At 45.8% G+C, this 14,067-nt stretch overlaps 8 protein-coding genes across 8 annotated transcripts; 5 read left to right on the top strand and 3 right to left on the bottom strand.

Moving 5' to 3' along the window:
- Position 1: 1 nt before the first annotated feature.
- On the bottom strand, positions 2–395 carry FSST1_001485 (uncharacterized protein; the record flags this gene model as incomplete). The annotated part of the gene is made up of 2 exons (XM_083227385.1): positions 2–85; positions 138–395. The coding sequence occupies 2 exons, from the start codon at positions 393–395 to the stop codon at positions 2–4; spliced, it is 342 nt and encodes a 113-aa protein (XP_083091667.1).
- A 745-nt stretch (positions 396–1,140) lies between these two features.
- Positions 1,141–1,551, top strand: FSST1_001484 (DUF4345 domain-containing protein; the record flags this gene model as incomplete). The annotated part of the gene is made up of 1 exon (XM_083227384.1): positions 1,141–1,551. The coding sequence occupies one exon, from the start codon at positions 1,141–1,143 to the stop codon at positions 1,549–1,551; it is 411 nt and encodes a 136-aa protein (XP_083091666.1).
- A 439-nt stretch (positions 1,552–1,990) lies between these two features.
- FSST1_001483 (uncharacterized protein) lies at positions 1,991–3,823 on the top strand (the record flags this gene model as incomplete). Its single annotated transcript, XM_083227382.1, has 2 exons — positions 1,991–2,482; positions 2,576–3,823. 2 exons carry the CDS (start codon positions 1,991–1,993, stop codon positions 3,821–3,823), a joined length of 1,740 nt encoding a protein of 579 aa, XP_083091665.1.
- Positions 3,824–4,370: 547 nt separating this feature from the next.
- On the top strand, positions 4,371–5,140 carry FSST1_001482 (small GTPase superfamily; the record flags this gene model as incomplete). The annotated part of the gene is made up of 5 exons (XM_083227381.1): positions 4,371–4,388; positions 4,440–4,452; positions 4,506–4,910; positions 4,968–5,048; positions 5,106–5,140. 5 exons carry the CDS (start codon positions 4,371–4,373, stop codon positions 5,138–5,140), a joined length of 552 nt encoding a protein of 183 aa, XP_083091664.1.
- Positions 5,141–5,686: 546 nt separating this feature from the next.
- On the top strand, positions 5,687–7,447 carry FSST1_001481 (uncharacterized protein; the record flags this gene model as incomplete). Its single annotated transcript, XM_083227380.1, has 3 exons — positions 5,687–6,262; positions 6,317–7,280; positions 7,332–7,447. The coding sequence occupies 3 exons, from the start codon at positions 5,687–5,689 to the stop codon at positions 7,445–7,447; spliced, it is 1,656 nt and encodes a 551-aa protein (XP_083091663.1).
- A 50-nt stretch (positions 7,448–7,497) lies between these two features.
- FSST1_001480 (uncharacterized protein) lies at positions 7,498–9,835 on the bottom strand (the record flags this gene model as incomplete). The annotated part of the gene is made up of 6 exons (XM_083227379.1): positions 7,498–8,065; positions 8,121–8,350; positions 8,418–9,121; positions 9,175–9,680; positions 9,727–9,755; positions 9,806–9,835. 6 exons carry the CDS (start codon positions 9,833–9,835, stop codon positions 7,498–7,500), a joined length of 2,067 nt encoding a protein of 688 aa, XP_083091662.1.
- Positions 9,836–10,229: 394 nt separating this feature from the next.
- On the top strand, positions 10,230–11,517 carry FSST1_001479 (FAD-dependent oxidoreductase; the record flags this gene model as incomplete). Its single annotated transcript, XM_083227378.1, has 2 exons — positions 10,230–10,754; positions 10,804–11,517. 2 exons carry the CDS (start codon positions 10,230–10,232, stop codon positions 11,515–11,517), a joined length of 1,239 nt encoding a protein of 412 aa, XP_083091661.1.
- A 342-nt stretch (positions 11,518–11,859) lies between these two features.
- Positions 11,860–13,350, bottom strand: FSST1_001478 (sedoheptulose 7-phosphate cyclase; the record flags this gene model as incomplete). Its single annotated transcript, XM_083227377.1, has 1 exon — positions 11,860–13,350. The coding sequence occupies one exon, from the start codon at positions 13,348–13,350 to the stop codon at positions 11,860–11,862; it is 1,491 nt and encodes a 496-aa protein (XP_083091660.1).
- Positions 13,351–14,067: the final 717 nt, after the last annotated feature.

Genomic DNA, 14,067 nt, shown 5'->3' with positions numbered 1-14,067 from the left:
TTTATGTCTGAGCATTTGTATCAGCAACAGACTGCACATCAGAAGCAGTTGAACCCTTTCCAGGTGGTCCACCCTTTGCTCGAGCCTGATACAAGGTTAGACATTGATTTCGTTATTACTCGATCAGGTCAACCTACCTCAGCCCTTTGCACCTCAGCGGCATCCTCCTTGGTCACCTCAGTGGGATCCTTCCTCACAACCTCGCCAGCTTTTTCCAAAAAGTTCTTTTGTCTATCGTGCATACTTTGAGCAGTCGCAGCAGCGCCGCCCTTGATGGGACCACCACCTGTTAAGCTAGACTCTTCTGAAGCGATGGCTGCGGCCTTAGTTTGGGTGATGGGGCGGCCATCGACGGCTTGGGCTTTGATATCGTCCTTGGTGGGAAGGTTTGACATTTTGCAGATTATAATTAGACTTTTGGAGTGAGAATCGAGATGATTATCGATGAAAATGAAGATGAATAGCTAATACTTGTTCAGGATTCTTGTCGTTTTATCAATGTGGAATTACTTATGATATCATACCATGGCATCGTCACAGCTCCATAAAACAGCACAAGCATTTGGCCAGGATCATCGTAACCATGATCTCATAAGACTTGAATGGAAATGTTAAAGAGAAAGCTGTCGAAACATTATGAATTGTTCTGATGTCGTATTGAATCGAGAGTGTAACTTAATTGCAAGTTGAATTCTATAGTCATATCGCAACGGACAGGATAGTCAATACACAAATGAGAAACTCCAAGGCTATATATGTATAAACTTCAATAATGGCGAGAATGAAACTATTGCAAGGCGGGCGACAGCTAGCGAATGCGAAGAATCCCGTTGCCATCTAAATATTCCGTAGGATATCGGAAAGTTATTCCGGATCGGAGGAATGTTGGTACGCTTTGCTGACATTGGCCATGCCTCGTGGCCTGACTTCGGAGACTTTTCTTACGCGTTGATTGTCAGGACCAGCCCAACCGCACGGAATAGGATAGTTATTTTGCCGAGCCATACGATATGCCTTGTCTCTCCTTTAATATTTGGCCGGGGTATTTGTAGTATAAATAAACACTCCAAGTCTCTTCACTGATGCTGTCAAACATCCACAGTGTTCTCAGTCTTCTATTCTATCAACAAAACAGCCATCATGTCTGGGCTTACCTCAACCCAGTTTACACCAATCATACTTAAAGGCATCTCAGCTGTTTTTCTTTACCAAGGTGGCGACCATGCCGCCCAAGGTGTCAAGAAATATCTGTCACCAGACGAACGAGTTAAACTCCCATCAGACGTCGTCACTCTCATGGATTCACAATACCGTTTCTTGGGAGCAATGTACATGGGTTTTGGGGCTGTAGTTGGTTGGACATCCTTTCAAATTTCCGAAAGACATGTCCCACTGGCTATCATTATGGGAACAATGGTGCTGGCTGGTATTGCGAGGGCTGTATCAGGTGCGGTATTTGGATGGGCTGTTCCATGGCTTCGACGAGCTACTATCACTGAGATTGTTGTGCCGCCTTTGATCTATTGGTTTGGCATTCGGAAGTACATTTGATATAACCAAGTATGGGGCTGAGATAAGCTCTGAAGGCTAAATCATAATGGAAGAAATTCGAGGTTAAACTTACATATGTTGCGAACATAAATGGCTCCAAAATTAGGTTGAATTGTAAATTTGTATTCAATTTAGAAAAAGGCTTCATAAGGCAGCAGGCCATGTTACCATAAGTGCATTGTAGAGAAACCTTAATATCAGTTTATTACCTCAAGGTTTGAAGAATATCCTCCTTTTCACGAGAATTAACTTCAAATAGGGCATAAAGAAATCAATTTAATAAATCTTATTGTGGAAAGAAGTTGTCGCAAATCTTGCATCCTCACGCATATATAAATCTTCGGATCCCCCTACTTGAGAATGGAAATTTCATCCAGACACAACCTCATCACCTGAACATCAACTTCAAATTGACTGAACAACACAATCAAAAACAATCATGGGTTACTTAAACTTACCAAACATTGAAGCGCTGCATGGCGACCTTGCGCTCAAGTATGAGAAACACTTCCCCAGAATCCAAAAGATCTGGCGGGTATCCAACCAAGCCAAGCGTGAACAGTACTTGAGAGTCAACGAATCATCTCTCTTTAATATCCCCAAGGATTCATCAATCAATAGACCGTGCTCATCCATGAGTCTCTGCCCTGACTGGAATGTCCTCGATATCACAGAGGCAAAGTCAGATTATCTTCTTGACATGCTCACGCATCGAGCTACTAAGTCTCTGGAAGAGCAGTTCTGGGAAGACGTCAATGGATACCCCATCACAGAAGCTACGAATGATGAACTATGGCAACCGTGGCCCTGGGACGCGTTTACTTACTTCTGCCAAGACCTTTACGGAGAGACGATTCTGATCTCAAAGGAAAGTGATGAGGAGATCTTAAACAGGTTTGACGACGATATTGAAGCTGGAATTCTCTTGCCGGTACATATAGGGAGGCTCATACTTTCGAGACAAGATCAAATGCTTCGAAATCTCCATACAATCGTCGACGCGATACTAGATGGTACGTCTCAGCGCAAATGTCGAAACAGGGGATCAAGCAAAAAGAGAAACGCCCATGATACGGAAGAAGCAACCCCAGCGTCTAGGATGCAGGGCTTGATTGACGACGCTGTAAGACACAAAGAAGGATGTAAAGCACAACTGTCACTTCTTCGCACACAACCTACTGTGCTCTACAATACCGCGGAGGCTCGATTCATTAGTCGACCCGAGCATGTCCCTGAGGATTACGTATACGGAGATATGAAACCAAGTACATATCTTAAAGCCACTGGGAGGGACGTCTTTGATGTGGTCCATGCCAAGGTACGCGGTATCGCATTTTGGGAATCTACAGAGAGCTTGCTTCGCATCATTGAAAAGTTCTCGAACGAAGAGCTACGCAAACGAAAAGCCATCAACGAAGTGTTGCAGATGTGCAAAAGACAATTTTCCCGCGCACAAAAGTCTGCCCAACACCATGTTGCTACTGGTATGGGTTGGGGATGGTTCACTTGTGAGCGTTTCCGGGACTTGACCTATCTCAGGATGAAAATGTCCAGAGCAGAACTGATCTTGTCAGATCTGCATCTCCACTATCTCCTAAAACTTTTTCATACTCCTAATATATTCGACGCTATATGCCAGTTGAAGAAGCTTGGCAGCATTTACAAGTCGAATTCCTGGGAACTCGAGCGGTTGTCGGAGAGAGAGTTTCGCAGTTTGTATGAAGTATGCTCAATTGTAGCTTTCTTTCAAAAGCTGCGCGCAATTTTCCCTTCAATTAATGAGGGTCAGGACCTGTCCCCAGGCCTAGGAAAGGATCTTTTTGTGTCAGGTCTGGAGGAGGTAAATTTGGAGTTGAAGGAAGTCAAACATGAGGCTTTCTTATCAGCATCTTTCTCCAATCTCGACGATCCCTTGAATCCGGAGATGATAGGAAAAACGCTCGAGGAACTTGACGACCTTGTCAAGGAAAAGACTGGTACAACTATGGATGTCTTGTATCAAGAGCAAGTCAAGGAGATGGTTCGGACCTTGGAAATTCCCAAAAGAGTCGGTCATGCCATAGAAATGTTCTGGTTGGGTCATTCCGAGGGTCGAGATCCTGCAAAGAGAGCCGAGAGTAGGAAGAAGAGGGAAGAGAGGCGTGCATCGCAGTTTCCGAGTGATTCGAGCCCATTATTTTCTGAGCGTTTTGATACAGACTCTAAATCTGTAGTTCAAGAGGCTGACCCGATAACTGCCGGAGGACTCTTGGCTTTGCTTGAGAAGCTGTAAGTACACATAGAGTTTTGAACAGCAGTGGCATGCCATCTGAAGGTCTTCTACCTTTACCTTTCTTTCTGTCTAATCTTTCCGGATATCGCGCCTCTCATCACGTACTTGGTAGTTTTGTTGTTGGTATTCTTTTTTCTATATATAAATTACATCAATTTTAGTTCATATTTAGATAATGGCCTTTCCTTATCAACTGACATTTTTCTCTCTGTAGTTGGTGAATGTAGGTTGATTACGGCCAATATCAAAACCTAGATAACGATCGTATACAATACTATCAGATCGTGTTTATTATTGAATCAATCACATGTTTCCAGTCAAAGCCATCGGCAATTGATAGTTAGTTTAATACGCTAAAGCTCCAACATCCCTGTTCGCATTATCTCGTCTATGCTCGCTTCGCCACGACACGAGCCAAAGTTAGTCAGCATGCGAACAAACAAGCGGTAAGGCCTCCAGCCTTTTGTCTCTGCAAATTTCATCAGCCCCTTTTGTCTTTATCGTGGGAAACCATTGTAACATTGAACCTCGAAACCAAGCCAGCATCATGACAGACACCTATGACGTACGTAAATTGTGCTAAACTCTCTATTATGCTAACACGGTTTGATTACAGCTTCGTTGGAAAGGTGATACCTCCCAAATATCTTGCTTATCGTCAGCTCTTACTAAACATCAACAGTTCTTCTCCTCGGCGACTCTGCAGTAGGCAAGACAAACATCGTCAACCAATTCACACAAGCCCAATTCGATGCAGAGTCTAAGCCAACCCTGGGTATCAAGCCCACCAATAAAATCGTCCAAGTGGGCTCCAACGCAGTCAAGGCTAGCATCTGGGATACCGCTGGTCTGGAACGATACCGTGCCACTGTGAACTACTACTATGATGCTATCGCCGTGTTGCTCGTCTATGATGTTACGAACCGCAAGAGCTTTGAAAATGCTTCTCGTTGGCTTCAAGAGATCCGGACACACGGCGAGCCTGGCATTGTCGTCATGCTTGTAGGCAACAAGAGTGATTTGGGCAACTTGAGAGTTGTAGAGACCCAGAGGGCTGTTAGGACCGAGGAAGCTGCTGTGTTTGCTCGTATGTTCCTTATTATGATCTCCGAGTTGTTGAGTGATCAAAGCTTATCCATCGCAGGTGAAAACAAGATACCCTTTGCTGAGATATCCGCCCGGTATGCAAGCCAGGTTGAAACTACCTTTCAGACTCTTTTCAACAGTAAGTTGTCGCTGATTCCCATGTTGCATTCTTGGCAGCTAATTTGGTTCGCTTTAGGTATCAACAAGAAGATTTCTGCCGGCTCGTCGTAATGACGGGTGAATCTAGAGAATTCAGTCCCAGGACTCAGTTTTATGTTGTGTTTATTTGGGTTCCATTTTGTTTGGTAAGAGGTAACGGTGGGAATTCTATTCAAAGCCAATTATTGGCAGTTTTAATACATTAGACCTGTTTTCAGCCGGTGATCATATTCCCTATAGTCAATATTTAGACTCGCTCTTATCTATGCTGATTTGAATTACCAACCAAGAATTAGTGACTTTGCTACTGCACATCGGAAACTGCAGGGATATGGAACTCAGTGAGTTAGTTGGTGATCATCTGTCTGCCTAGGGCTGAATGGTTGCAATCTTTTCAAGATACTAATTTCCGACTCACCAATTAAAAAACAAAAAAATGGTTGGCATTGCTTACTATGGGTCACATTTGGGGGCTGAAGTCTAGACTAATCGCTGCGGCTCGTACCTAGAGCGAATCCTTTCTGATGCAGGCTCCAGGGGTCTAAAGATCAAATGATTACAAAATCTAGTTGAATCCCCTCTTTCATCTTCTCTTGTATCTGTCTATACGCTTTCAAAATGCCTGAACGAAAGTTTCAACTAATTAGCGACTACGACATATCGCGAAAATATCACGGTATCAACATTCCAAAACAATGGCAGGCCTGGGAGACAGCACACTTGTTTCGCGTTAAATCCATCGCTGAACAGCCTGAAATACCCGCACGACTAATTTCTTACGGCTGTAACAATGGTGATGCGGATGCTCTGAACTGCACCACGACTTGTGCCAACGCGACGCTCATGTACAGCAAACCAGAGAACCTGTGGAATTGTATGACTCTTGCGACACTCGGTATGCTGGTTGGTCCTGGAGATGATACGATTGATCGAGAGAACGAGAAAAAGATGGACGAAATCTTTCACTTTGGCACCGTGGAAAAGTTTAACACTCTGAATGTCTTCACAAAAGTGAGAAACTGTGCTTGGGCGTCGTGCTCCGATTCAACCTACGGACATTGCACAGGAAGTCTACATGACTTTAGATGTTCTCCAATAGAGCCTAGAAATATTGAAAGGTTTGGAAGAGTCATGGCGAAGCCTTACTGTCAAGCTGCCAGTGCGGGTATTGATCTGGATATTGCAGGCCAAGGAGTGAGTAATTCTCTTTGATACCAAAAGAGTCAAATTTCTGACAATGGTTGATAGATTGTGACGGCTTATATCATCCAACTCGTCCTCGTCCTGTTCCTCTGTCTTTGCTTCAAACTCGCGACATCATGGATACGGACGTTTGGCCGAGTAACCACCTCATTCCAAAAGGGTTCTTCACTACGCGATTCATGCCACCAAATACAAACAAGAGCAAAGAAAACTCGATTCGCCTACGCTGCATCATCCGCTATGCGCGACTTCCAAGAGTCCCAGGCTCTTTTCGCTGCCACCATTTCCATCACAGCCATCATCACCTTTGACGGCAGTAACAAAGCTGGTTTGGCAAACATGCTCACTCTCTTTTCTTGGATGTTTAACCATCGCATTCTTCAGGGACTCATCACAGCTGGTATGTATCCCGTACTGATGGCGCAGTTGGTTATGCATCGAGCTGGAGAGCGTCGCTTCTACACACTATTCTTCGTTATCCTCTCATGGATATTCATGACTGTCATCACTGAGTTTCAGGACTTTAACGCTGAAGCATTTGAGCAACACCTTAAGCAAGTTTCTGCGGTAGAAGCTTGTGGAAATATGCCTGGGCCGATGAGCTTCTGCCAGGGTATCAAGGAGAAGAAGAGCTATGAGTTCTTTGCAACCACACTGGCTTGTCGATATGTTGTTCATGTCATCATTTCTTGCCTCATTATCGACTACATCCTCTACTTTATCAAGACGCGTTTCTCTAAAGATGAGGTCAAGTATACGCAACTTGGTGGGACTTCGCCGTCGTTCCTTTCTTTCACAGAGACGAGAGGCGCCAGACGCGGGTTGGGTATCTTCTGGGCAATGATGGAAATTCTCACTATTGTCATGATTTTCATCAGCCTGCAAGAGATGGTGCAGCTACTTGATATGCACACAGCAGAAGGTGGCATTTCCACATGGGGCTTCGGTCAACTTGTTGCTGTGGCTATTTGGTTCCCTGTCATGATCAAGTTTCTCTGCTTGAATATTGGTAAGTCTACAGCGTCTATGAAGTTACTTGACGTATCACTAACCTGCGCAGTGGGACCAAGAAAAGAAGTGAAACAGACTGATAACAAGCCAAATGGGACACAAGTCTTGGAGCTGGTTAGCCACCCGTACGACAAGGCAGACCACCCAGTCCAGGGACATGTGTAGTGTTCTGTATAATAGACTTTGTTAATATCCAAACTGTCCTTCTTTATTATCTACTCATAAGAATCCCATGCAACCCAGTCGAACATGACGTCAAACGGGCGCTTCGTACCACGTGAGCCTTCTTGCTCGCCCATTAGGAAACTGTTCATTGTCTCGCTGGTGACATTTCCAGTCGATATGTGTCCAAGTGGTATAGATTGAAGGGGGGATAGATCTGCCGGGAGCCACTCTAGATATTGTTTCAAGTCAACCCCAATCTCGTCGCCCAACTCAACTTGAATTTCTTCGACAGTCATGGCGGCATTACTATTCAAGGTGCCGATGCTCGATACATCCCCATCGGAGATAGGCTGAAACAATTCTTTGTCCTGCTCTGAAGTGCAGTAACCACCAAGTAGAACGACAGCTAAACGATGGAACACATTTGCAACGTTCTTAAGGCGTTCACAAAGAGGGGCTAGTAGTTGGAACTGATTGCGCATACTAGAGTAATACGAAACAGTCGACGACAGAAGCTCGATGTCATGCTGTTTGGTAGTCTTCAAGGAAAAGGCATGGTCATGTACTAGATTCTCAAATATGACGAAGAAGGGTATAAATGGAAAGTAGAGTAAATGCCTGTGGTCCAAGGCGTTAGCTCATTGATCGAGAGCACTCTGTTATGGGGACTCACCAAGTCATGGGGTTATATATGGACGTCCAATTAGACACCAACGTGGGAAGAAGAGAAATAGCCTCTCGCGCGGCTTCATGTCTTGGGCCGACGCAAGATGGATCAGCTCTAGTGAGGACCATAAAGACGTGTAGATACTCAAAAGTCATGGTGCATATGCCTAGTGACATTTCTCGCAACTGATTCGGACTAGATGAAGTCCTTTCGCCTTCCAAGATACCGTCCAACAACTGGTCATCATTAGCACCTCAATGCGTACTGAAAATATTGCGTTCTAAGTCAAGGACTTATTCTCACTTGTTTGGTTTGATTCTGCCACTCGGTCAGGTCCGTCTTCAACTGGTCTCTCTTTGAGATTATGTCTGCGTTGCTGGCCAGATCTAGAATATCCCCTGTCAAGCGAGCAAGTTTCATCCGCGCAATAAACATATGGGCTCCAAAGACAGATGATTGTCCTTGCCCATCTGCTGATTCAGATCGAGGTTGGAAACGTGTCAAGTGTCCCAGATCTGGGAGTGTAACCGTGTATTTGTTAGATGGAAGGAAACATGGCCGGCCAAATGCTAACGAACAAGACTTGTCGACAGCAAAAAGCATCCAGAATAAACTTAGTCGTCTCTGATGAGTCTCAAAGTCTGGGCTATTAGACAAGTGAAGTCCTAGTACCTCAGCCTGACGACACGCATGACCAACAAGCATCCACGAAAGACTTGGAGACGCATAATCTTCACCATGTATGGCTAGCAATATGAGCGTCTGCAGGTGTACCAAGTGCGGCTCGAGGAATATTCTGCTGTCATTAAGGGCTAGCTTCACGTTGTTTCGGAATCCTTTGGTTTCGGCTTTCTGATCCTCAGACAGCATTGCGAGGATCATATAGTCGATGTATACGACCCAAGACTTTCGTACAACTAGTCCCGGATTGAATATAACTTGGAGGAGGAGCTCTTCTGATGGTGCCACGAAGAATGCATCGCCTAGGCAGACGCTTTCGAGAAATTCTGCAAATATGTTATCAAACTGCGTTTCCTGAGTATTTTGATGTCGTCCTTACTTCCTATCAACTGGTAACCCTGAGCTTTTGAGGGAACATAGAAGGAGTTTCCTCCTATTTGGTTATCAGCTACTGCTGTTGTCAATGAAGTCGATAAGAACTGTAATTCGCTAGCAGCGCTCTGTTGGAGTGATAAAGACAAGCTTCCAGTCGCTTCATGAACAGAATTGGTTGCATCATCTAATACCGCGAACGAGTTCTGCTTGCCAACATACAATCTCGAAGCCTGATCGTCAGCTGAAGTAGTGTGAAGAATGGTGTTACCTTTCAGCGAAGTCGAGGAGATCTCATTGATGGCCACTACCGCTTTATTGACGACATCGGTTAAGTCTTGAATTGCATTTTCAATATTTTGCAACCGAATCTGTACACCATCGGGCTTCTGGTCATGTGCCAAAGTAGCTGTAGTCGTCAAACTGGTACCGCCATTCGGAATATCCCGGGAATAGTTGCATGGACCAGGCCATGGCTTGCAGGCTCCGCATTTGGGAAACTCCCTTGTACATCTGAAGTAATCAGGTACAGTGTCATAGGGCCAGGAATGGATCATACCTGAACTTCTTTTGCCTGCAATAGTCGCACTAAAGGCCGTATTAGTACAATGTTGGCAACTGCGCGCTCATTAACCTACGGCGTAGCGAGCTAAATCAGTGCCAGTCATCGTAGAGAAAACAAAGAATTCAATATTGCTATGTGTATGGATCTGGATGGAGAACAGAAGATGGAAACGATGATGTAGGAGGGACAACGGTTTCTGTCATCAACGTCGAAGACGAGAAACTTGATTGGACAGCCTCGGGAATGTAAGTGCTTACCCTCCGAGATCAGCCAATCAAATGTTTTCATGTCGGAGATCAGATGGTAACGCACTCGAGAGGTTCGCCCGAGTCAAACTTATTCGGCAGGATGGTTGCTTCAACTGTGGACAGGAGCAAAGGTATAAGACGTTGTGAGCATTCCTATTGTCCCATCGAAGTAATTGTTTCAATTTGTGTTTATTCGGCCATTTACACCTACATCTACTCCATCAAATCAAACTAGAATCACCTCCCATCATGTCCAACATGGCTTCACATATCAGCAAACAGGCACCTATTGCCATCATCGGAGCTGGACCAGGAGGTCTCACACTAGCACGTTTACTCCATGTCAATGACATACAATTCGTCGTCTACGAGCGGGATGCTGACCCTAAACCCCGATTCATCAACCAAGGTGGCACTCTGGATATCCATGCCTCGTCAGGTCAACTTGCACTCAAGGAAGGGGGACTCTTTGACAAGTTCAAGAGCATTGCCCGCTGGGAAGGATCCAGAGTTTGCATGCAGAATCCATCGGGAACTGTAAAGTCCGTGTTTGGAGAGGACCGCGATGCGCCTGAGATCGATCGTCTACATCTTCGCAAGATGTTGCTCGGTTCTATTCCAAATGACAAGATCATGTGGGGACATGGAATCAGAAGTGTCAGTAAGGGTACTACTCCTACAGAAAACGTTGTTCTCTTTGAGAATGGCAACTCCTCTTCTGGTTTTCGTCTCATTGTTGGCTGTGATGGAGCATGGAGCAAGGTTCGATCTCTTGTGAGTATAGTTTCCTGTCGTGTGTGTACCTAAACTAACCCTTGGTAAGGCCACGTCGACGAAGCCTGAATACTCTGGTAAAGTCTTTATCGAGGGAAGCATATCTCACGATAATCCTACTTACACAACTGCTGTCAAAGACGCTGGACCTGGAACAATGTTAGCAATGGGACAGAAAAAGATGTTAGCAGTCCAGCAGCTAGCTGATCATTCCTATCGCTTTTATATCGGAATGGATGCCCCAGAAGGTGAATATCAGAAACACATGACCGCCACGGATACCGATAACATACGCAGCAAGTTTCTATCATCATCCGACTTCTTTGAAAATTGGACTCCAGAGCTCAAGGACTATCTTAGTCACGCCGAAGGCCCATTTCACGCGTGGCCTCTGTATCGATTGCCGGTTTCCTCCCTGGCGTGGCAGCGTATTCCAGGTATTACACTTTTGGGAGACGCGGCTCATCTTTCTACTCCTCTTGTTGGTGAGGGCGTAAACATGGCAATGTTTGATGCGTTGATGTTGTCAAAAGCCATCGTCAAATGCAAGAATAGACCTGAGTTTGGAGAGTCTGAAGAGACTCAACTAGAAAACGCTCTGGAGGAATACGAGATAGAAATGTTGGAGCGTGGTCGAGATCATATCTCGCGTTGCATCGCCCGGGAAAAGGAATTCTTTTCTGAGAATGCAGCTGAAGACTTTATCGACACGGTTAACAGTGTGATAGACCGAGGCAAAAACGAGACAACAAATCACATTTGAATAAGATTCCGGGGTCAATGAAAGGCCAGCTTCATGAATGAGTTAGCTTTTACAGTGCCATTTAATTAAAATGTTGTAGCAGTCACAATGCAAAGAGATATAAGATTGGATAAATATCCTTGTTTGTATAATTGAATAGAATGCAAAACCGTGGATGCTGAGTGATTTATCATCTCGTTCTCAGACCCGGTATCATGTTGCGTAAAAACAGACCAAGGGTGTTAATAAACCCAGATCCAACAAATATGCCCATATAGTTTTTGGGTAATGTCCATTGATGTTGTCCCCAAATATTCGTATGCTCCCATAATATCAGAATTTTGCTTTCATGCTACAATGCAATTATTGGCTCTGGACAGTGACGGCCTTGGCGACCTGGTTCTGAAGACCGGCAGCCTTTTCCTTAAGGTCGTTCAAGATACCATTATCCTGGTGTCCGTTGGTCTTGGAGTTTCCGAGGACGTAATCCTCGTCACTGCTGCTGGAATCCTGCTGAAGACCGTCAACACCCTCGGGGCCGGAGGCATGGAGCTTGCTGTTCTCAACCCCGTTCATGGCAACCTGGTGAGCGTTGGCCTGACCGTTCTCAACGGGGGCACCGTTGAGGGTGTAGCCGGTATCGCTAGAGTCGACAAAGGCCTCAATACCTGCACCCTCGCGGGGGTAGGACTTCATGATCCTCTTGTGCTCCTCAAGAGCAGCGACCATGTCCTTGTGGCTGACGTCGTTGAGGAAGACGCAATCGCCCATGGGGTTGACGGGGACAGCAGCACGGAGCTTACCATCACGAGTCTTGAGGATGGCAGCAGTGGCCTTCTCTAGAAGATCGGCATCGAAATCAGGGTGGTCCATGGAGAGACCAGCGCGGGAGAAGAGGTTTAGGAGACGCTTGTGCTCTTCAGAAGAGAGAAGACCACGGATGTTGGCCAGAGTGGCAGAGTAGGCCATGTCAATAGAGATGGCATGACCGTGGCGGAGAGGAGTCTCGGGAACGAGCTCATGGAGAGGAGACCAGGTGTGACCGTAGGCAATAACACGGTCGAGCATAATCTCGTGAAGGTTGGGGGTCTCGAGCTTGAGCATCTCGTGGATACCAGCACGGCAGATCTTGTCAGCGACGACCTTGATCTCAGGAGACGCATCGTCAGATCGACCAAAGCCAGTGTCGATGAGCTGCTCGCAGTACTTCTCAAGAAGGTCATAAGTCTCCTTGTGAGCACAGGTGGAGATCTTGATCAGCTCAGCGAATCCATTTCGGATCTGAGCCACAGGGAGACTGCGAAGGAATGTGAAGTCAAGGAATGTGTGGGAAGGAGCATGGTAGGCACCAAGACGGTTCTTGTAGCGGCCATAGTTGACAGCGACCTTGATAGAAACGGAAGCATCAATGAGGCCAATGACCGTGGTGGGAATACGGACGTAGTTGGTGTTGCGGCGGTAAGCAGCACAAGCAAAGCCAGCAACGTCGGTGACAAGGCCACCACCAACAACAAGGACGGGCTCCTTGCGGTAGATTCCAAAGTCGGTCATGGAGTCGACAATGGACAGGAGAGTATCCATGGACTTGGCTTTCTCACCAATCATGGTCTTGTGGATAGTGAGGGGAATACCATAGTGGTCAAAGTAACGCTGCATTTGCTGGCCATACAGGTTGAAGATGTTCAGATCCATGACGGCCAAGCAGCGGCCCCAAGGAGAGTAAAGCTGGTACAGCTGAGGGTTGACGGGGTTGAAGACGCCATCGAGAAACTCGAAGTCATACTCGATCTTCTCGTAGCCACAGACAGCAAAACCCTTGGCTGTGGGCTCGACGGTAGCATTCATGTCGGACATGGTGGGCAGATATAAGAGGGAGGTAACACAAGGTGAGAGAAATAGGTAAAAAGGTGGTAGGGTGTAGAAGAGGTGAGATGAGGTAGTATTAGGAGAGTGTGCAGGTTGAACTGTGATTGTAGAAGAGACAAGTTGTAATGGGAGCTGGGATAAGCAGCTTTTTATGTATCTGAAAACCCCTCAGTTGTAAGAAGTCCTAGGTAGTAAGGCCGTCGAAAGAGGGTCTTGACGGGTGGTTTCGCAACAGACAATGTTCGATCGGTTGCAGAGAGTGAATATCCAACTGCCGACAGCGGAAAGAAGATTCAAGCCAGGGTCTTGACCAGAACAAGTCAGAGGTACTTGGATTTGACGCAAAGGGATGGTTGTGATGGATGTATAGAGACATTATAGACATTGTAAAATGTCTCATTGGTCATGGATAATATCCAAGGGATCACTTTTGAGGCCAGAATGAGGTGATAGACTAGGTAGCAGGTACTAGACCTGTAGACTAGACTTGGAAATTTGGGGGTTGAGAGGTGCATTATTTTCAACTTTACACACCACAGCCAACAGCAACAGGAGGAGACAAAATGAAACACACAAATGAATAGAACAAACCAGGATGTCGTACATCGAATGTTGGTGTCATTATGGTGTTGCTATGATGGGGCTCAAAGGTTTTAGTTTCTGGGGCGGTGCTCCATGGAATGGCATTGGACGGCTACGGGTAGA

Source organism: Fusarium sambucinum, chromosome IV (assembly GCF_050947815.1).
Source record: "Fusarium sambucinum isolate potato_lamoka chromosome IV, whole genome shotgun sequence".
Lineage (NCBI taxonomy): Eukaryota > Fungi > Ascomycota > Sordariomycetes > Hypocreales > Nectriaceae > Fusarium > Fusarium sambucinum.
Note: the sequence above shows the minus strand (reverse complement) of the source record. Positions and strands in the feature narration are given on the sequence as shown.